Raw genomic sequence first — 23,748 nt, 5'->3', positions numbered from 1 at the left:
AAGCAGAGAAAAAATGCGCTCACTTTTTTATATAGAATCCATTACCGGAATTCAATTTCAGATTGGTTGCCGTCTGCTTCTATTTGGCACAACACACAAACGTTAGTTGAACCTGTAACTGCATTATAATAACTATGCTAAGAACGGACGCAGGCCTATTTCCTTTTAGCCTGGATGGGGGCGCTAGCATCTTTTGGTGCACGCGCAGTAGTTTTTCTGGAAAAGGGATGAGTTTCGATGAGAGCGCTCCGCTTTATTCTATTTCGTCGTCGAGGATGACGTGTGCCTCCGCACCCGGGGCCAGTAGGCTGAGGACCATGACGATGACCTTCCTGCTGGCCAGGGGCTCTTCCGCCAGCAGCAGGTCCTCGCCCTTAAGGAACTCGCCACTGATGGACATGACCGGCACCTGGGGAAACAGCTCCACCAGCGCCCGCAGCTCCCGGGTGTCCTCCATGGAGTTCTGCAGGACGATAACAAAGGTGTCCTGCGGGCTGCTGCAGCTGGGGCTGAAGCCTCGTCGAAAATTGCTGAGGAGCTGGCGGGCACGCGCCGCATCGCGCTGCTGGAACAGGCGCATAAAGGACACGGCCACAATCCTGCCCGTAGACCGCTCCTTCCAGTGCGTGGTCAGGCACCGGCCGTCCTCCATGCGAAAGAGAAAGCGACGGGAACTTGCAAGGGGCCGGAGAGCGAGAACCGAAGGGAACCGTGCACCCTGACACTGCCCCTGAACACGTGCACATGAATTAGAGCCTATGGACCTGTTACTAAATTACCCAAGCATCAAGGAGCACGCTGGGAATGTAGGTTTACGCGCCACTCGTGCTGGCGTCTGCAATAGTATCTGTTCTAAAGCAAAGGCCATATGGCATCTTGCACACGTTCGTAAGCGCCTTATTTTTGTTATTTACTTCAAATAATTTCTACGGGAAAGGCGAGTGCGTATCATAGGACCGAGTTCTTGGGACCCCTCACGACGAGAGAACACACCGGAACGCTGGCCCCATCTATACTGGAAAGTTAACTCGTTTGTACAGCGAAAGAACAATAACCGCTCAGTGTCGTCTTGTTCTCTGTCCCTGTCTTTGTGGCGGTTCTTCTTCTGGCGCCACCTATGATATAACCTGGTAGTGGCGCCGGGACAGGTAAGGCGGGGGAAAGGGGGGGGGGGCGTACTACCCCCCCCCCCTCTTTTCTCCTTTAGTTTCGACGCCCCTGAATCCATTTATTCTGAACTGCATTTCAGAAGAATGAAGGTTTTGCAGTATTTGCGAGAACAAGTGTACATTCCATTTATGAGAAATGATCGTTTGTAACAAACATTGTCAAAACCTTTTCAAGATAAAGAAAAAGGAATGATGAGCGAAAAAATAGGAAAACAATTGGCTGCAGAAACCACTATTGCAGGTTGTCTGTTGATTGCGATAGCATTCGTGATGATACTCACGACGCAGCTCACTGTAAATATGACGCTTTAAATTTTGAGTAAACACTTAATGTTATAAATGGTTTACGACGCAATCACTGACGTCAGCGCGATTGAAGCGCGCCACTTCGAAATTGAGTGATTGCTTCGTCTCTGTGTATTCGTATAATCGCTGCATCCGTGTCATCGTTTAAAGTCCGAAAAAAATATAACTCCAACCAAATCTCGAAAGGAAACCCAACGTTTCGAAACCAGCTCGGTTTCTTCCGTAATCGTCTAATTTTCAAGCTGTTTCACCACCATCATTGACCATATACCAGCTAGATCAACTCAAATCGATAATTGCTTCGTTGCTCGGGCGCGAATGTGAATGTGTGCGTACTGCCGCTCTGTGCATGCGCGGCGTGGGTTTATCTGCTTGTTAGGACGACGTTCTATAGGATGACGTCAAAGACGACGTCTAGGACGACCTCTAGGGTGATCGCAAGGAAGACCTCTAGGACGACCTGTAGGGTGATCTCAAGGACGACCTCAGGGACGACGTCTAGGACGACGTTCAGGACGACGTCCTAGAGGACGTCGTCAAAGGCGACGTTTAGGACGACCTGTCGGACGACCTCAAGGATAGCCTCTAGGACGACGTCGAGGACGATGTCCGCGTACGGGCGCCGCCTGCGTATGAGGAAGCGCCGCGCCGCCGCGTGGTGCCTCGACATACGGGCTCCGCGTATACAGACGGCGCATTCGAGGCCAGATAGCGTATCGTGAAAACCGGGTGAAGCCGCTAAAGAATGCTATCGCATTATTATACGGCAACTGCAAGTGTCCCACGGCTACCCGATAGATGGCACCAGTGTGTTCTCTCCGTTGTAAGATATCACAATACTTTTTAAAGGGGTACGGAAACGAAATGACATGACCACGAGCTCTCTACCTCTTGCTTCGAAGTCGGCCAGCGAGAAGCGCAATGAGTATCGCCCGCTCGTGACGTCAAGAGTTCTTGCACGGCCAGCGGTACTGCAGTTGCGAGCGTTGCCGCTTGGTAGTGTCAAAGTCTGTCAATCTCGCCTAGTCGTAGTATCCGAGGATTGTACGCCCCCTGGGCTATACGTAGCTTGCCCGTAGCGTCATTTGCAGCCAAGCCGGTTCTTTACGTGCCGCGAGCGTTCGGTTCACCGTTTTAGTTTCACACCTCAGAAGTACTAGTCGACGAAACATGTAAGTAGAAATAACCGTAAGTATACCCAGCAATCGGCGACACCTGCAAGCTATGTATAAAGGTATTCACTGGTTGCCATATTTTAGCGCGTCATTCATAGGGCATCCGGGGAGGGGGGGGGGATTGGATATGGTTGGCCTGGTACCCAAAGTCTGCAAAGAACGGCGATCTTGATGGCATGGAATGCCCCTTGCGGAAACACCGGGATAGCTTTAACATATACAAAGTATTAAACGCGTTGGCGTTCTCCGCCGAGTCACATTGAGTGCTAAGTAACTGAACGAGCGAGCCATACTGCCGCGAAGTGGCTCTGCTTTTAAAGAAGTAATGACCGGGCGGTTTTCCAACGGAGCTTCGCAGACCGCCACCAGACGCAATGTTAACATCTGTTAAATCGTATTAAAATAATTTTCATGACTTTTCTGCCGGCAGACAAGAAACATTTCTCTAGACTAGCGTTTCTTATCTACCGGCACAACATAAAATAGATCTAAACAAAGAAATAAGTGAAAACATTTCGTTTCCGCACCCATTTAAGGAACACGGTCGTAAACAGTCGCAAGTGTGTGCACCAACATATGTAGTCTCCGTAGCACAAAATTGAAATCATTAGTAATGATAAAAGGTTCACCCATGAGACTATTCGCAGCTCCGGCGACGTATAGGGGACGCGACTATCGGGCAAATATGGCGTTCTAATACTGGTCATGCCGTGACATGTGCCAGCTCAACGCATAACACTGGGACATCAGCAAGCAAGCACTGGACTCAAAATGGTTTACCTCGCTTTTTGTCCTCCACGTTTCGAACCTGGGGCGAAGTGTTTGGGTAAGCGAGCTTCCAGGCTCTTGACACTTTTTGAGAAAGCGATGAAACGACGCCTACTGTACTTCCACGGTGCTGATGAAAGTTCATAAACGCGGAATGTCTGGTTCACGCGGTTGTGCAGGTTGCCTGCAGAGCAACCTGGGAACGAGCTGTTACGACAGATTCACCGGGACAACTCTTCTATCGCCCAAACCACCGACAATGTGCAATCATGGAAGCCATTATAGACGAGCAGAAATCGGGAAAGTGCCTGTTCCGGCGAGTTCTGTGCTTTTCTTCTAGGTGCCTTCCGTTTTGCTGGAGTCGCGAATACACTCGTCAGAAAGACAAACCCGAGAAAGAAGACACGAAACAACGCGCAGAAAAGCGTCCACCACTTTTGTCACAAAAACGCAGATTTGCGCGTAGCTAAATGCCCCTACTCAAGTTGCCGACGTGTTCACAACCAGAATTTATTATTGCGAAAGCATTAACTGTCCCATGGAGAGAACCGACGTCACCAGCCGCGCCAAACGGCAGAGTGTGCAACAAGTGTCAACAAAACCAAAACGATTCCCTTCTTTTGGTGGCGGAGACCAGTGGTGTGCACGTTCCTCGTTCCCTTTTATTCTTAAAACGGGTTCCCGCTACAAGTTCCAGGGGTTAGAAAGGTACGAATTCGGGTAAACTTGCAGATAAAAATACAAAAAAAAAAAGAAAAGAAAGAAAGAACGCCGTTCCTCGTGCTGTCCCCTTGAGCACGTAACAGCAGGGCGTTCTAGTTCCACCGATTCAAGAAGGAACGGCGACGTTCCTCTTGAAGGGAAGGCGTTCCAAAAACGCGGTTCCTTGGAACGCCGTTGCGTCCCACACTGGTAGAGACTGGGAAGAAAGGCGAGCCCGGCTCACCTCCATGGGGATACGGAAGGAGTGGAAGAGCATGACACCCGGGGCCACATTGCGGAGACAGGGGTCGTCCGCCGGGCGTCGCAGCACAGCGCGCTGGAACAACTTGGACAGCTTTTCCAGGCGGCTGCGCCGGAAGCTGGACCGGCGCCGGTACTCCGGCAGGCGAGATGCCGGGGCAACGGGCCCCGCCGACGCAGGGCTGGCAGGCCCCTCCGTACGCCGTCCGAACAGGAAGGCACCCGTTATTCCCCGGTACACACTGCACGCCTGGGTAGGGTCGTCCCGGGCCCGCATAGTGATAGTTTTGGACCGGTGGTACACAACCACACAGCTTGGGGACAGCTGCCTCTGCACCTGCTGGACAACTGCGGGAAAGACGACGCCCGTCCTTTGCACCCCGTGTGTTTAGCGTCCTTTCTCAGCCACACGCCAAAAGTGGCAACAAAAGACGTTATTTCACATACTGTCAGTCCCGAGTCGGGACTCTTACTGCTTACAGGAGTGGAAAAGAAGAACAATTCAACAATGGTACACATGGTTCAAAAGCACACCCGTTCACTCACATACAGATCATGCCAATATACCTAAAGATCTAGAAACATACTTAATGAAGAAAAGAACTTTTCTGCATCTTGACATGCCACCATACTTTCCGGCAGGGAATTCCACTCGCGTATTGTGCGTGGAAAACAAGAATTTTTAAAACATTCCTTGTTATATCTGTATTCTTGTATATGTCGACTATGTTTGTTTCTTGAAATTCTAAATTGGTGAGGTGTAATATAAGATGCTTTGTCAATAAAAACAAGGTCATTAAGAATCATAAAGATAAGTTTTAAACGCTTGGTTTTTCTCCTACTGCTAAGCGATGGAAGGCCGAAGCCAGCCTAATTGTCACGCGGTCGAATGTCGCCATCCTGGCGGTTTGTGCTAGACGTCCCGGCAAAAAAGTAAGAGTCTACGCAAGTGTGGCTGTCGTCGCAGCGTTCCAACTTTCAATTTGCTTCCGTGGACTGTCGAACTGGAGAGCGACCTGCAGCAGAACAGGCGTCCGCCACATCCACCACCATAGAGTTGTTAAACTACGCTAGAGGTTCAACTGGCGCTAGTGTCTGTGCGACTTCCGGGACGCAAATTGAAGCAGACAGCGACCAGTCTATTTTTGCGGTGCTCCTCTGCATTCCTATGGGAAAACGCGCGTGCATTTTGTCTCTTCGCTGGAAAATAACACGAAGCACTCTGGTTATTTGGGTTATACCGAATAGTATGTACCTTGATTAACATTGTAAAAGTGTAATTACTTGAGTTAGCACATTCTTCTTCATCAGTGACCGATGTTTAACTTCGCTACATTTCAGTTCCAAACATGTTTTCCGCAGCAGGTGTGTAAAAACGAGCGACGATTCAAAGCAAAATAACGATCGAAAGGAATGTAGAGTGTGTTCAAAGCAAAGTTCGCCAGCATTCCGGTGACGCTTATATATTGCTAATATTCCAGTCCTGTCACTGTATGAAAATAACCCAGCTGTGCATGAGCGGATAAAAACATTCAAAACGTAAAAAAACAAAGTACGTTGGCCATGAAAGGTATCTCTTTTATTGTTTTCTCTGCCGGGTAGCTTTTATCGGGGACTTGTTCTCAAATATTTCGAGCGTGCGGGTGATGTTTCCATTGTAGAACAAGCATCTTCGCACAGGGCAGAAAGAAGAAAGCAGTACTTACTTTTTTAAAATCGGAATATATTACGTGGCCTTCAATTAATTTTGATCGTACATGCGCGGGTAGTTACTGATCCAGTATTACTGCGTAGTTATTGCCGTCTTCCTTAATTTCCAGATATCCTTCGTTCGTTTGGCACGTATATCCCTCATGCTGAAAAGCGCCGACGCCGTGTTCGCGCTAACAGTGTCCGACAGTTCACATAAATAAACGTACGAAGCCGTTTTAGCACCGTTTTTAATGCGATAATTTTGAAAGAAATTACACCGTAACTGACCAATTAGTTCGTTAGTTCGTCGGCCTGACTGAGAAATGTTTTAATCTACCTAGTACGTACGAATTATTCGGAATATTTGCTCTTATGAACGAGCGCAGGGAGAAAATGCACTCACTTTTTCCCATAGAAATGCATTACCGGAAGTCAATTTTCGACTGGTTGCTGTCTGCTTCAATTTGCGTCAGCACACTAGCGCCACTGGAACCTCTAGCGTACAATATAATAACTCTATGTCCACCAGAGCTGCCGACATCGCCAGGATCGTGGCCGGCGACGGCGTGACACTTTTATGACGTCATCATTAGAAAATCGAGGGACGATTGACGCGGTCAACACACCAGTCGGATACGTGCTCCAGTCTCTGTACCAACACCTTAATGCCGGACTCAGCCGACGCCGATGGGACCAATCAAACAGCGTCAAAGCGAACCACATGGTGTTCATGTTCTTGCGGGTTTATCATCGCTAAATGACTGAAGTACACGGAAGGCCCAGTGCGTGTTCTTGGTTGTAGTTGCTTGTGCGTTCGACTAAGCTCGGACATATGATGGAACGAAATATGGAACAATGGAAGCCCGTGCACTAGCGTTTCGACATCATCGCATGAAGATGTAGCGCAAACGGTTTGGACGAGGATGCCGTGCCAGCATTGGTTTAGGCGTCATGTCCAATGAAGGCATCGAAGGCCGAACGGCGTCGGGTCCCCCATTGGCGCCATCCTAGCGTGATGATGTTCAAAGACTGTGTCACGGTCTTTGAATATTTTAGGTGGCGTTCCCTGTACACGGCTTGCACGTAACTTCATCGCACGCAATACTGCCAGTCATTGCAACTTATTTTCGCCGAGGAGAGCAAACTCGGCAGTGCGAAATGTACACGGCAAAAAGTGCGCGCTCTGTTGCAAGACCACAACAATGACAGCTGATGTGATCTGAAAGCGAGCTGACCGTACAGCGCCGCATCGTAGCGATCCAGGCGGCGTCGACGTGCGAGTGCGAAAGATAAAAGAGTGCGCAGGACGGAGGAGGAAGGCCTATGCTGTAGGAGCGCAGTGGACGCGAGAAGCCCATGTCACCAACCAAGTAACAGCAATGGTGAAACGACGCGGCTTTTTCTTCGAGCAGGTGCTTTGCGGCCCATTTAATAGAGCTTTTCAATATCCCATCGAGCAACATTGGCGGTCGCCATTTCTTGGGAACAAAGGAGAACAAAGCGTGTGGTACCGTTTCTCGCGGAATGCTGACTTAGCCCTCGTGCTCAATACGGGCTCAGAGTACGTTCCCAAACAACGGCTGACAGGCAATGGCGCTCACTTTTGAAAAGGGTCTGTTGAACGCCGAAATACACCGTGACAGTGCACTTGCTTGCGTGTCGCTTTGATTGCGCTCTGACTTAAGCTGAAACCATGTGCGCAGACTGCCTGCTATCCTGAAGTGGAGCAGGCGGTGCTACCGTCGGCGCGTGGTTTCGAAAGACCTAGAAATAAAGATATAGAATGTACGGGCCAGAGGAGAAGTGAGGCGATGTCGCTATCTTTCTTATGGCGAATTCCACCGGTCGTTTTGGAGCGCGCCGGGATCAGTGGACCAGATTCGAGCTGGAGCACCCGATCCGAACGGGGTCGCTCCGCCTCCGGATCGCCAATGGGACATGACAACTCCTCCGTCCGGGATCGGCGGATGCCTTCCCGTCATTCACCTTCCCGGCAATCCCTTTTTCGCGGCCCCGGATCTCGAAGCGCATGTTTTCGCAATCGCGGCGCTAACAACAGGTGTTCAGCGCACGAGCTAAGTTCATCATGATGGGAAAGATACGTGTCGATAAGCGATGGGCATCATCAGCGTAGCCCAGTTGCCTCTTCATCGGAATACTCGGGAACGGTGTCCAAGTACGTCTCGAGTTTCGGCCTCTTCTGCGGAGGTCCGTAAAGGCACTCGAATTCATACGGGATATACAAGCAATCCTCTCCACTGCTACTCGAGCCGCTGCTTCTGGAGGAGCTGCTTGAGCAACTTAACGACGAACTGTCATCAAGTAGCAGCAGCCGCAAAGCGGGCGGCACTTGGCGAGCGTCCATTACGAATTCTTCCGAGGCGAAATGCCCGGCGAGAAAGACAGTGCGCGCCGAGGGCGGGCCACGCTGGCTTCCGGTCGAACCCGCCGAAATTAGCGGAGCGACTTTTTTTAGATTCGGAACGAGCTCTGGGGAGTGGGATGTGATCCAAAACGATGAGTGGAACACGTCAGACTCGATCCCGATCGCCCAGTGAAATAGGCGCGCATCAAAACGACCTGTCGAATTCGCCATTATTCAGGGGCCTTTACGCCCCATAGTAACCAGGATTGTAGCATAGCCCTACCGTCATACAGTTGCTGTTACCGCCATAGCCGAACTGAGAAGAAAGCCAACCACAAAGAAAACATTTCAGTCATCCGTCATCTTATGCTGCGCTGCTGGGGAACAGACGGACGCAGACGTTTCCTTTGACGGCGCATTCCCGGAACACTGTGTTGAGACTCTCTAGGACGCGTTACACACGCACCGGAACACTGTGTTGAGACTCTCTAGGGAGTTTTCGTAGACGGCGTTTCTTCTTTCGCTAATCCCTCCGCAACGAAGAAGCCACTACTCTGCCTGCGTGCCGATTGCCTCAACTGTAGGGTTTCGGGTATCGTAGCGGGTTGCGGAAAGCGTTGCGGGACAGCGGAAACGAGATACGAAAACTCCCTTCTAATAGGCAGTTTTAGCAGAGCGTTACCGCTTGATACGCGTTGAAGAGCATGTTTCAAAGTCACAGCGATAGCTGTGACGTCGGTAACGCTATGCTAAAACTACCTATTGGGAAGGACGAGTGATTCCACATACACAATGGTGACGCAGTGTCGCTAGCAAAACAGGTTAGACACTTTTTCTAAGCTGCTCGCCCGCGGGGGCCCAATGCAGCGCTCACTCTTGACGGTGGATAGAAGGATTAAAAGATGACTCATCATAAATGGGGGAGTTTCAAAGAAAACGCTAATATTTGCGACTAATCTTTCCCACAGCTTGGCGAATAACCTGAAACCGATGAAACGTTTCAACCTAAAACTGAAGTCTGCGATCTTCAGGGTGGCAATGTGGGGTAGTTGGTTCATGATAGCTAAAGGGCAAACAGCGCAAAAAACGGACAAGGTAAGAAAGTGCGCACAGTACAAGCGCTAACTCTCAACTGCGCGTGTCTGTGCACTTCTTTACCTTGTCCCTGTTTTTGCGCGCTGTTTGACCTTTTGTCTTTTTGGCGGATCATGACGTAGGCTGAGGTCCACGCACCAGCCTTTTCGTCCTTCGGGTTGGACGAATACGACAGGAAACCGAACGTGGGGCTGCACTGAGCCAGGCGGGCAATCCGGATAAACCGGCGTAGATCCCGGCAGAAGTCTTCCAGGAATTTTGGTTGTCCGCTTGCTGTGGTTGGGCATTTCTCCTCCGATTTAATCTGCAACAGAGACATCGAGAAGATGTAAATGTCAATCAATGCGCACAAATAATAAAAAAAAAAGCGTGCGTGCGTTAATGTCGCACTTTCTAGCGCGCGAAAGAGTCCAGCAGCTTGAACTACATATTAAGTGACAGCTGTCAACATCCCTTCACCGGACGAGTTGAGGGCGTTGTTTACAGCGCATGCTGAGAAACAGCTAACACTGTGTTTGCTGCTGTTAAGAATGGAACCTTCGGCGACCTTCTTCCGAGTTTCAACGCTGCGGAAACGAGTCAAGACGAGTCCGGGACCGTCGCCCGCTTGTCGGGGCCTGCGCGAAACGAGTCCCGACGAGTCCGGGACCGTCGCCTGCGTGACGGGGCCTGCGGCAACAAGTCTCAACGCGCCCGTGACGTTAGCGGGACGTGTGTGTGTGCGTGGTGGTTGGTGCGCTCGGGAAAGGGAGAGAGGCATGGCCTAACTGCGGAGAACTTTGGCTACGTCGCACTGGACGGCGGACTTTGTTGCATCGCACTTGACGGCGGGTGGCTGCATCGCACCTGCTGCCCTGGCGGAGAGTGAGGGAGAAACGGACCCTATATAAGGCGGAGCGCGAGGCTGCTCCGTTGTTCTCTCGGATTTGACGACTGTATCGCTACCATGTAATTAAACCGTTCGTTACGTTACCAAGTCTCCCACCTCCACTGAACCCCTGGGTTCTTCACTTCGGGGAATGGACGTCGTCTCGAGCCAGGAAGCTTCCGGACGTGCGGCTCAAACCCCGCCTCGAACAACTGGTTGGCAGCAGTTGGGATCGGACCATGCGACATCGTGCTACATCTGTGGGTGAGCGTTTGGACTTTGCTTTGAGATTCGCCAGGCTTCAGATTATGGGTAATTAATTTTGAACTGCTGGGAATCCTTAGTGTTTGACTCGTGCGCTAGGTTTTTGTACAACCTCGCGACAAGTTTTAGAACAAAGCCAAAGCTAAGAAGCAGCGATCATGGATCTAATGAGGTTACTGAGAACAGATTTACTCTGTTTATGTGAAGAATTGGGTGTGGAGGTGGAGCAGAAGATGAAGAAATCTGAGATCAGTAAAGCAATTTCAGAGAGCGCGGAAGCAGAAGATATTAAAATTGCGTGGGAATTACTTCAGAACGCTAAAAGTGAAGCTGCGGCGAGAGAGAAACGAGAGCAGGAGCAGGCTGCAGCGAGAGAGGAACGAGCGCAAGCTGCAGCGAAAGAGGAACGAGAACAGGAGCAGGCTGCAGCGGCAGAGGAACGAGCGCTAAAAAGGCTAGAGCTCGAAATTGAACAACAGCGATTAAACTCGCAGAACAGTAGAGTTGGGGCTCCGGTACGAGCAAGTGAGGCCGAGTCGTATCAAATGAAGAAGCTCCTGCAGCCGTTTAAAGTTGGGGAAGACGTGGGCCTATTCTTAGTTAACTTTGAGAGGACATGTGAGAAGTTGAGCTTCGCCCCAGAAACGTGGCCGCAACGGCTTTTGACTTTGTTGCCCTGTGAGGCTGCAGAGGTTGTCGCGCGCCTTAGTACTATAGACGCGGACGACTACGACAAGGTGAAGTCGAGCCTTTTGAAGCGGTATCGCCTTTCTGCCGAGGCGTTCCGTCAAAGGTTTAGAAACGCATCCAAAAAGAGCAGCGAGGGCTACTCGGAATTCGCGTACGCGCTTAAAACCAACTTGATAGAATGGTTGAAGAGCGAGGAAGTGTACGAAAGCCGAGACAAGGTAGTCGAGTGCGTGTGCCTCGAACAGTTCTTTCGTAGCATTCCGCAGTCAGTCAAGCTCTGGGTGCAGGATAGGGTGGGAGTCGACTCTGTCGAAAGGGCCGCTGAGCTAGCCGAAGAGTACGCAACGCGTAGAAAGCTGAGCGGAGAGGACAGCGAACCCGGCCGGAGCGATCAGCGCAAGCCCTTCCGACAGGGAAACGGTTCGCGAGAAAAAAGGCCCGAGAAGCCAGAAACAGGACAAAAGGTCCCAGAAAAGAGCGGAGATCCCTCGAGCGGAGATCCCTCGAACGGAGATCCCTCGAACGGAGATCCCTCGAACGGAGACGAGGCACGGAAAAGCCAAAAAGGGCAGTTCGAGGCAAGGAAGCCGTTCCTGTGCTACAACTGTCAGGAGCCGGGACACACAGCGGCCAGGTGTAACAAACCGCGGGTTGTGTTCTCGTACGTGAGCGGTAGTGACGGAGACCTGGAGCTTCTTCGTCCCTATCTTCACGAGCTCCAGGTAAACGGAAAGCCGTGCAGGGTGCTTCGTGACAGTGCAGCGACGATGGACGTTGTTCATCCGTCGTATGTAACGACATCCGACTTTACTGGAAAGGTAGTTTGGATCAAGCAGCTGCTCGAGAAGCACAGTGTCTGTCTGCCTATGGCGAGAGTAAGGATAACTGGCCCGTTCGGAGAGCTAGTGACAGAGGCGGCTGTCTCGCAAACAGTCCCGTCGGAGTATCCCTATTTGTTTTCTAACCGGTCAGATTTCTTGCTGCGCGAAAGGGGTCAACAACTGGGAGGAGGACTAGTTCAGTCGTGTACGAGGTCCAAATCGCGTCAGCTCGCCCCTTTGTTAACGAGTGATCCAGAGCGAAAGGCAGCTGACGGGGAGCAAGCACTCCCAGAGTTGGAGACAGAGAAACGGAATGAGGGGGTCCGGGTTGTAGAACAGCCCGACCTCGTAGCACTAGAAAGCGTACGCCGTCCCAACGCGCCGGCGAAAAAGGCGGAGGAAGACGGGATCATTAGAGGATCTCTCGTAGCTCCGGCGTCACGTAACTTTGGTCCTCCGTTACGAGTAGACAGAGCGTCTTTGACAGTCGAGCAGAAGAGCGACCCTAGTGTGTCAGGGTTTCGCGGTACAGCTCAGGAGATTGCCAGGATCAATGTGACGGGGCATGAAAAAGGCGGATTGTTTTATCGGCGCTATAAGGACCGCATTTTCACGTCTAGAAATCACGTGAAAATCGATCACTATGACTTCAGCGTAAGAAAAAGGAAAGGCAAATTTAACAGCAATGCCGATGGGTTGAGCAGATTTTTCTGATATCACCAAAAAGAGTAGGGATGATCTCAGAGGTTTTCGTCATCCACGGGAATGAGGATCAAAGTGGGGACACTTCGTTAAAACCCCAAAATGACCTCACAAATTGCGAAGTTTTGTCTTTTTGTATTTTGTTCATAGTGACCTCGTTGGAAAAATGAGTTTTGCTTTGGCGACAGCGGGTCTCGATACCCGAAATTGTCCTAAGGTTTTAAATTGCATTGTTTTGGCAAATTTTGGTAATCCGTAATCCAGTCTGGCGGGTCTCTGGCGGATTCCGAGCGTTTGACTGCGGTGTGGCGTGGTGTTGTGGGGGACGTTTCTGCTGATGCCTCCGTTGTGAGAGGTTTGGGAGTTTGCTTAGTGCTTGCAGCATCTTCTCAAGGCCTACTCCAAGCGCACCTCTTCAGGCCAGCGATAGTATCACCGGCCATTCGAGGTTTCCCTGGCCCCGGAGGGGCTGTTAAGAATGGAACCTTCGGCGACCTTCTTCCGAGTTTCAACGCTGCGGAAACGAGTCAAGACGAGTCCGGGACCGTCGCCCGCTTGTCGGGGCCTGCGCGAAACGAGTCCCGACGAGTCCGGGACCGTCGCCTGCGTGACGGGGCCTGCGGCAACAAGTCTCAACGCGCCCGTGACGTTAGCGGGACGTGTGTGTGTGCGTGGTGGTTGGTGCGCTCGGGAAAGGGAGAGAGGCATGGCCTAACTGCGGAGAACTTTGGCTACGTCGCACTGGACGGCGGACTTTGTTGCATCGCACTTGACGGCGGGTGGCTGCATCGCACCTGCTGCCCTGGCGGAGAGTGAGGGAGAAACGGACCCTATATAAGGCGGAGCGCGAGGCTGCTCCGTTGTTCTCTCGGATTTGACGACTGTATCGCTACCATGTAATTAAACCGTTCGTTACGTTACCAAGTCTCCCACCTCCACTGAACCCCTGGGTTCTTCACTTCGGGGAATGGACGTCGTCTCGAGCCAGGAAGCTTCCGGACGTGCGGCTCAAACCCCGCCTCGAACACTGCCCAATACGATCGTCGCTGCTTTTGCAACATAAACCCGCAAACAACAACCGCAACTTATTGTCGGTCGACATGAAACAACCTTGTCGGCACCCGGAAGTAACAGACTCGAATATTACCGAGTACTTTGGGTTGACAGGCGCTCCTGTGAAAGCAAACCCGGTTTCCCTCGGGTATTTCAAATGAGCCGCTCGATTCACTTTATTTGTTCCTATGACGCGCGTGAATGTTTTTGTTTTTGTTTTTAGTCGGGAATTCCACCCGAATAGGTCGGGACGTTGGCATTTTACAACCTATCTGATGATAATATCACTATGCGCCTTCTCATCTTCACAAAGACTGACCATAAAGGCTCCAAGCGCGACGGATAGCTTCGACTGTTGCTCCCACTGCACAAGTGCGCGTGCACCCGAGGCGCGACCAAAAGCAAGGAGCTCGCCCTTTTACCCTTTACAGTTAGCTCATGTTAAGGTAAGATTACGTACTATAGGGTGACCCAAGTCACCAGGCTCGATCTAAAATGAACCGTAGAAATCGACGCCTGCACGTAGCAATAGAAACTTTTCGTCAAAGGTGTATTTCACAGGTCGGTATTCTTCTTGTAAAATTACGAAGCGTAGCTCTCTGTAGAAAATAAGGCCAAGAAACTTGCCGGGTCTGCGACGGGTGGTGACGCAGACGACCAAGTCCAGTAGCGGGGTGTGTTTGGCTTTCGAATTGATTGAGGCCGCTACCTCCTTATCGTGACGGCTCGAGACCACCGTGGTTTTGTTAAAATGAACATAATCTTTTTGAAATGTACCTTTGGTTAAAACATAGATACGGCCAATAAAACAAAACTTAAAGTAAAAAAAAAAAAAAAAAAAAAACGGGTCTACCTAACGACGGTGTTTGTGCTGCCAACGGATTTCGTCTGCGTGTCGTCTGCGTTATTTCGCTGGCCGGCTACACCTTCGGACGCTGCTCCCGACGCCATCTATGAATACGAACGCCAAACACATCCATCTGGTGGACTATGTCGTCTGCGTCGCCACTCGCCATAGGCCCTGGCAAGTTTCTTGGCCCTATTTTTTACAGAAAGAGAGCTACGCTATTTAATTTTACAAGAAAAATAAATAAACGAAAGCCGTTTACAACTCCCTGTAACGCCGGATTAGAGCGCAGCTCTTGAGGAGGAGGAGGGGAAGGGTACTGAGGTGAATGTATATCCTTCCTCCCTCCTCCTCTCCTCCTCATCCTGTCTGCTACTCCTCTCTCCGAGCGGCGTCGCCGTCGTCTCACGAGGGTCACGTGGCCTCACGGGGGTCACGTGACGTCACCAGGGTCACGTGACCTCACGGGGAGCACGTGACCCCTACGAGGTCACGTGACGATGACGATGACGTCATCAGTGACATCACTGATGACGTCATCAGTGACGATGATGATGCCGATGCCGTCATCAGTGACGATGACAATGACGATGCGAATACCGATGACGTCATCAGTGGCGTCACTGATGACGTCATCAGGGACGATGACAATGCGAATGCCGATGACGTCATCAGTGACGTCACCATTGATGTTATAAGCGACGATGACGATGCCGATGACTTCACTGATGACGTCATCAGTGACGTCACGCATGCCATAATGCACCGCGCGGTTGCGCCGACGACGACGCCGACGCCGACGCCGCTCAAGCCGGAAACGGGCGCCAAAGAGCTGCGCTCTAAAACCGACCTGTGAAATACACCTTTGACGAAAAGTTTAGATTGCTACACGCAGGCGCCGATTTTTACGGTCTATTTTAGATCTAGCCTGGCGACTTGGGTCACCCCGCCCAACATTTCCCAACGGTGGTTGTCTAAAGCCCCTAGAAACCTCTGAGGTGAACGCGCATGGGCAACGTTTATTCGAGAGGCACGAACGGTCTACCGACTTCTGAAAGGGACGTCGAGCAGCCCGTAAATGGCCCGTTGCGACGGCGTGATTTCAACGAGTCTGTGTGCGAGCGCCTTCTGATTGACGACACCTGCACGCCCCCATATTCCGTGAACACATAAATGACGCCTCTCGTTCCAGGCTCGTCGCACGACACTCGGAGCATAGATGGCGCGAGGCATCCTCGGTTTTTCCGTAGGGTGGATTGCCGACGACACTACGGGGGAAGCCAATGCGACGCCGCGCGAGCGTCACATGACCCTTGGGAAGGGACCAGCGACGCGCGGTCGCCTAACCGCGTGATGAGTTCTCAGCGCCGGATTGGCGGGGATGGCTCGTAACGTCCGCTGCGCTCCGCGGTATAAGATGAAGCGGGCTGTGAGATCGCGGACCCGCAAAGAGAAGCGACGCAGTGGAACCGAGACGAATACACGATTTGCTGTTCCGTTAGACCGCGAAGGACACAGATGACGCTGAAAGCATTTCGATGGAGCAGCGGGTAGTACAAACATCTAGAACATTTGATTTGTTGAAACATTGCCTCAACTCTGATGCGAGATTGCATTTTGCCTTTGTTCTTTTTCCGAGAAAAATAAAATAAAATAATGTGTCTGAGAGCAGCCGAACATATACCGAATGATCTTCGATTGGGCCCTATCAGAGTTGTACGTAATCCGTTACAAGTAACGAAATTACTTGTAATCCCTCACATTTATCGGTAATTTAGCAACGGATTAATTGCATATTTTATAATTCCCTTAGATATTTAGGCAACAGATTCATTGTAATCAGTTACATTTTTTCCACGAACTCCCCCCCTCTTCCCTTCCCCCCGTTCTATAAAAAGGGTTGTATTTATTTTGGTAAAGTCGAGCGGCAGTGACACTGCCACGCTCATTGACCAGCGCAAAGGGAGGCTTCACACTCTTCAGTTCCCCCAAGCCTTTCTTTACAACACCCAGCCCCTTAATTAATTTTTTTAGACCCTAACAACAATGTCAGAAGACCCCGATGAGAATTTCTACAAAAAAAGAAAAAAAAAAAAAAAAGAAATCCGCTTTTTTTTAGACCCTTTGTTTTTTCTTTGCGATCGACGACGGGGAGAGGATCTTCACTTGGAAAACAAGATATATTTTTTCTGCTTCTTTCACCTTATTGGACCCTTTTCCAAAAGCTACTTACTTTTTGATTATAATGCAATTAAATAGAAAGGGTCAAGCGAGCTGGACAAGAATGACGAAAATAATCCCTGGAGAAGGGGAACAAGGGAGAAAACGAAAAAAAAAAAGACACAAATCTCCAAACACAGTTAGGTGACTGATAAAACCTGCTCTAGTGACGTCTAACCTCTGGTTAGCTCAGTGGATAGAGCGCTCCACTGGAAATGGAGAGGTCACCAGGTGGAATGTTTCGGTGATTTGTGTTTGTCCTTTGTCCCCCTGTTCCCTTCCTCCAGGGATTATTTTCGCCATTCTTGTCCAGCTCACTTGCCCCTTTGCATTCAATTGCACTATAATCATAACCTTAAAATGCAAGCCTTTCACACTTGTTGGTGTTAGACTGGTGGCGGCTGATAAAACCTGTTCGCTCTAGTGACGTCTAACCCCTGGGCCCGTTTGCTCGAATCGCTAACCGCGGCTAAAGTTAGCCGCAGTACCTAGGAGAGGGATTTTGAAATCACGTGACTGGCTCGGTAGGGATGCGGGGAAACATGGCGGTGCCCCGGTGAGTGAGCGCCGCTCGCTTTAAAACTAATATGTCGTTGTAGCTGCGATATCGGGCGCGTCAGTCAGCAACGAATGGTGCAGGAGGCATTCGCTTTGCCTTACCTCAATTAAATCGCAAAGGAGGAGAGATGACCTCGCCGCATCTTTTAGATGGTTTTTCGATTCTGGCTATTCCGAAGCCTAAATGATCGCGATAATTGTTGGCATGGCAACTTCTTTGGAAAGCTGATTGCCTTGACTCAATCGGCCGGGTATTGATAGCACACAAAGCAGACAGTCCGTTTTACAACCTACATCTAGGATAACGACAACTCGTTGCGTTCCTCAGTGATTCTTGGCGTACGACCTTGGTCACTGCGAGAGCGAGATCGAATTTGCGCCTCAGGGAACAAGCTAAGGTAGTGTTCGAAGAGTGCTTGTCTGCTAACGCAAGCCAAGAACTGGGTTTATGTGCGTAGAAGTGCCATTTGCAGGCAAATATGAAACAGAAAAATGCTGCACATCGTGTGATAACGGACCGAGAAGAAGTGGATAACCTGCTACGAACAGCAGCAAAATTGGGCTCGGGCTGAAATTGTGGTTGTCTGCTATTTCACGTTGGACGCGATTGACATCCCGCACCTTCTTTTGCAAACCTCAGGTTGTTCTGCTGCCGCAGACGAACTGACTGCCTGACTGGTGAATCAAGGAGCACTGCATGGGGAGTACTCGGGACGAGGGCTCTCTCGTTATGGGTTAGTGAGAAGTTCCTACCAAAATATAGCCGGATCGTGAACTCCCGAACAGGTTAAAAACGTGTGACAGGTAGATGACGTGCACCCAGCAGAAAGCTGTGACGATACGTCCAATCAACAGCCAACAAATTTCTCGCTCTTACACGGGACTAAGATCGGACCGCGTGACGTATTTTCTTGTAGTTCGGGGTAGAGCACTATATATAGCTCCTACGGAGCAGAGTAGCGCAATCCTTTGATCCGCGTGTTTCGCCGACAACATGGCCGACAGAGCAGCTCAGCGCGAGTCACGTGGTACTCAGGGTTATAGGAGGCGGCCCGCCCTATGCGAGAATACATGGAGATCGACTCAACACGGCTGATTAAAAAATAAACGCCAAGTTTACACTTTTCGAAACTATTCTGTCGTGAAGTTGGTAAAACAATAAACACTTCATCAAAGTTTTAATAATATTGGATGCGTGTGAAAATTTTACGAAGGTAATTTTCGAAGCAATGGCGTTTGAAGCAGACGATTGTTTTACGCAGCGAAGATGGAGTTTATGGATTGGCCGGAGCGAGTCACGTGAACGGTGTGACGTCGCCGCGTCGTCTGCTGCATGATGCCGCTCTGGCTATTTAAAAAAAAAAAAAAAAAAATTAAGTTATTTCATGGCGCACAACTTAGCGCAAATTATTGTAAACTATTCCCTTATTATGTCAAAAACTATTGTCGTTCCATAGATCGCCAAAATAATCAGGAAGCAGCGATTTACTCCCGTTCCCCATGCATTTGTGGCCAGAGTTGGAACCCCCGGGCGTTCGCTGCTAGTCGCCGAGAGACGGCGTTCTAGATTGCGGTACTCTGCTCCGAAGGAGCTATTCGCGACTCCAGCAAAACGGACGCCACCAAGCGGGAAAACCGCGAACCAGCCGGTCCAGGTCGCTCCGCGCCCCTCCGCGTCTCTGGTGGCTTTCGCGGACACGTGTTGTCGGCGCGGTGGCGAACAATGTAAGCTGACGAAGGTCCGAAAATTTCTAAAGTTTGCCTGAGTGTTCATTAGTGTGGTGAAGCCTCAGTAGATTGTTTTCGTCCATCATGTGTTTGAAAGCCCGTTTACTCCATAACACACGGTCGCGTGCTTTCGATTTCTTGGATGGGGAGGAGTCGCGGAAAAACGTTTTTATTTCTTGTCTCTCTAATCACATTCGAAGTGACGACTAGTTGGTAACTGATGAGTGGTTTCTTTATAAGAATGTAGAACAGTAGACTGAGGACGACAGACGAGGCATTTCACTGGAGGAAACACCAATGTTGATGTCAAGTGAATGGGAATGTCCGATAGATGCTTTTCTTGAGTTTGGTTGTGTTCGGTTAGCTTCAAAGTTTGAGCCACCCACGTCGGTCGGTGTGTTTGTTATTCATCTTGGCTGCTTTTCGCCGAAAAAGCCTCTGGACCACACCGGAGTACTTAGGCTGATTTCGCAATTACTTCATTCGGGAAAACCTGCTCGCTGCAAATGATGAATGAGAGAAATTATCTGTTTTCTAAAGGTGGGGGACGAGTCTCGCAACGTTAGAAGCTGTCACCGCATTTTGATCTATCGCGCCTCCAATGTTTATATTATACCCTCGTTGAAGCCAGCAGCAATATACGTCTACATTGCTCAGGTTGACCGGCCACAAAAAAATACTAATTTTTTCGTTCAAGATTCGAAGCGAAGTTCAATGCCCAGAAAGGTTCTGCGTAAATCTCCGATGAAGACTCTCTTCAGTTTGTCTCCGTATGCCGGCTAGAACCATTTGGCTAAGTTTAAGTAGTATCTCTCTGTCTGTCAAATATACTTTTATTCAGCAGTTCACCTAATAGCTAGTCAACTAAGCTCATACTTCAACCCGAAGAATATACTAATATCGCTTTAGTGGGACATAGCAGGTAATATAATACATAACCCGCTCGTCAAGATGACTTCTCGATTGCTACTAAAACCTGAATTGAAATACGAGTATCAGCTGCTTAGTGGGGCGCCGGCGTCCTTGGCTCAAGAAGCGCTTGCTTAATTTGCGTGATTTTCCTGCAGCCTGCGTTGGTGACCGAGCAGACGACTGGAGCTGTTTCTTAAACGCGGGTACGCACAAAAGCTCGATTTCGCGGACAGATAAGTCGCATGGTCGAGGCATGCGACTTAGCTGAAGATTACTCTCGGTGGAACAATTCTGTAATCATCGCCGCTTTCCTTAGATGCTCAAAACGGATTAGTATATTACCGTCTTTCCGGAGCCCATAGTTTCGGTTTTGAACGAAATCTTCGAAACGAAAGTTTCACATGAAAAGAACAAAAAACACCGGGAAAACAAAACTATGCTTTGCGAGTTTATGTGCACCAGCTACACTTAACCGTTTCAGTTGAAATACCTATAAAATTGGGCATTAAACAAAAGGAAATCTGTTAAATTGAACGCGCCACCTGTTCAGGCGGCCCAGCCGAGCCGACGCGACCTGGACTCAGCCGCCATGTTTGTTTGGTGGTGGCGCCCCCTATAGGTAGCTGGAGTCGCGAATATAGTGCTCTAGTTCGGGGGACACTCCTGCGCGTGATCGGTAAAGGACGCGGCTCAACAGACCAGTCCAAGTCGCGTTCCACGCAGCGTAGTAGCAATGCCCGGCGTCGCTCAAGCGGCTGCCATTATGGGGCCACACGTCTTGAACTGGAGGGCTTACCGCGTCCTGAAAACTGGTCCCTCGGTTACCGCCCGATGACGTCATGCAAGTGCCATGCTGTCGTCTGCGGCGATCCTGGTGGTGTCATAGCAGCGGGGGTGAACGTGACTGCCCCCTGTTCTGCTGCGGGTCGCTCTCCAGCTTGGCAGTCCACGAAAGCTTTTGCAGCCAGGAGTTTAAGCGCCGCGACGACAGCGACACTCTAGTTTCCCCGTGCTTTTTTCCTGAACTTCTACGCCCGTGATGACTTTAACTACGGTCTCCTGTATACTGACAAGGCCCGGCAGATCGCCACGAAAATCGGCCGCCGAAATGGAAAAGGTGGAGCGGCAGACAACGGATGAGGGGAGAGCCACGTGACTGGCGCCCCGCTGCGGCGAGACGCTGAAACGCAGAGTCTCGCCGCTGCCACGAGACGCTGCGGCGAGACGCGAGGACCCGAAAGAGTGTTTCGGGTCCTCGCCGCTGCAAAAGACGTGCGCTGACGTCCAGGTTCCCCGAGAAATGGCTCTTTGATGCTCTGTGCGACCAGATCCTCGCGCTCCAAATCTGCGACCGAGCACTCCATGGTTCCATCGTCGAGCTGCCAGGCTTTGTGAGTATAGAGGAGGCTAGAGTGCCTTCATACACACGCGCGCTTTTGCGTGAGTGGTGACATCTCAGCCATTTTTCCGCCCAATCTTTTTTTATGCATTTTGAAGTGCGGGCAATCTGGTGTCGCTCAGCTCGAGCGCGTAGCTTTGGCTAATGCATAGGCGCCATTTTACCACCCAAGTCACGCACCGAGTGCGCGAGAGCGTCACGCGCTGGCACACTCAGCACAACAATGGATGTCTTCACCCTGAGACAGACAGACATGTAGGCACCCTAGAGGAGGCTATGCTTTAACCCAAGACTGGGGCAAAAAGATAAAAAAAATATATTGGCGTTGATGGCAAACGAAAGGACACACAACGTCTCTAAAGAGGCATTGGGAAAGACAAAGTTATTATATATGCGTTGTCTGTCTCGGTTTCTTTTTCTACCGCTGTCAAGTGCCTTTCCTCCCTTTGCTCCAGTCTCGGGTTAAGGTAATCACGGTAAACTTCCACCAGCTCGCCCGCGCACTGACTATTCTACGTTTAGCCGCCAGGATCGCGACATCCGACAGCATAACACACCGGCTTTCGTGACGTCATTTGTTTCCTCATCTGGAGTACTTTCGATGCATGGGCGGAGTAGGACGCTAAACACTCCAGTCAGAGACGCGTTAAAGGCAGCGTATTTCGATAATTCACTGTCAAGCACCATAGCAGCCTAGTGGCCGTTGGAAACGCACGTGGCAATAGCAGAGATAGCGCAGCTTCTTCTTGAGCAGAGATATGCTGATGGCTTGCCAGAGCCGGCTCACTTCGCTGGTGCAGAACAGGTCGCTCACTGGCACGCACTCCAGGATCCTGCGCACGATGAGGTAGTCCGTGCACGCGACACTTTCCATCCGCCGCCCACGTTAAATTTTGACCCACCCCCGAATCTTGAGCCGAATGTGTGGGCGTCCACCGAGACGGAGTTACATCTTCGTCGGCGGAACAGAGCGCTCTGGTGGACAGAAGCGCCCGCGCCCTGCCGCCGACTTCGTTCTTCTTCCACCAGCCTCGAGGAAATGCCCGTGCATGCTTTTGTCCACCGACTACTCGGAGAGGCCCTGCCATCCGTCTGCAGAGCTTTGTTGGACGAGTGACGAAGCGCTATGGACGACGCAGTAATAACGGTTTGACTGAAAAATGAAGGCTGCGCACTGTAGAACTAAGCGTGACGTTCGACGTGCTCTGTTTAGTATCGCTTCGCAGACTAAATGTCTAGGAGAAGTTTTCTTTTTATCGCCGTGATTCGCGGTTTTCAAAGTCAGAGTTTTTTTTGCTTTATATAGCAATGTTCTCCAGCTTGTAACCCTTTCCCCCTTCCCCCCGTAGATAGTTTTTTCCGTCCCGCAACGCTCTCGGCAACCCGCTACGACAACCGGAACTCCGCAGTCAAGGCCAACGGCGCGCATATAGCGGCGTCTTCGTGGTGGAGAGCGTAGCGGAGTGGGGAAAACGGTCTACGAAAACTCGCTATTCACACGAACGGAGGAGACCAAGCGGTGAGCCGAGAGGGATGTCAGTGCCATCAGACGCATTTAGCGGTCGTACTCTCGTCAAATGGGGCTCGGTGCGCGCTGACGAGAGTAAGAAAATTGAGGCGTACGTGAAACGGTGATACGCAATTATGGCAGCAGCGCTGTTAGATTCAGAAGACGGCCATCTGCTTCCTGCTAAAAGAAAGATGCTTCTTGAATGGGTGGATGCAACAGAAGGGACGTGTGATCAAGAAAACTTTCAGCCTTTCCACTCTGCTGAAGAAGAGACCAGCGAAGCTGTACTATGGTGGGAATGAAGTAATGGACGGCCGCAAGTCGGCAAGCTTGAGTGGGAAGGCTGGACAGCTACCGCCATTTATGAGCGACGGTGGCAATCAAACCGCCGGCAAGTCGGTTGTCTAGTTGCCGCCGTCGCTAATAGATGGCGGTAGCTGTCCGAAGTGTCGTGTCATCATTTGTTTGCTGACGGATGCAGTACTGGGGAAACTAGCCCTTAAAGGGATTGTCCGGTGGAAACCGGAAGTTCTTAAGTTTTTGCGCTCCTTAGGTCTAGGAGCCTCCATATAGACAAACGCCATTTTTATTTTTATATAATATAATAATAATAATAATAATAATAATAATAATATATATTAAT

General features: G+C 50.5%; 1 protein-coding gene across 1 annotated transcript; it reads right to left on the bottom strand.

The window, feature by feature from the left end:
* Positions 1-253: 253 nt before the first annotated feature.
* Positions 254-22,469, bottom strand: LOC115324453. The gene is made up of 4 exons (XM_029985100.4): positions 22,311-22,469; positions 9,672-9,837; positions 4,365-4,729; positions 254-646 (listed from the first exon to the last, which is right to left on the bottom strand). The coding sequence occupies exons 1-4, from the start codon at positions 22,467-22,469 to the stop codon at positions 254-256; spliced, it is 1,083 nt and encodes a 360-aa protein (XP_029840960.4).
* Positions 22,470-23,748: the final 1,279 nt, after the last annotated feature.

The sequence above is a fragment of the Ixodes scapularis genome, unplaced genomic scaffold (assembly GCF_016920785.2).
Source record: "Ixodes scapularis isolate PalLabHiFi unplaced genomic scaffold, ASM1692078v2 PGA_scaffold3__209_contigs__length_174095766, whole genome shotgun sequence".
NCBI lineage: Eukaryota > Metazoa > Arthropoda > Arachnida > Ixodida > Ixodidae > Ixodes > Ixodes scapularis.
The sequence above is the reverse complement of the archived record's forward strand: the minus strand, read 5'-3'. Positions and strand labels throughout refer to the sequence as shown.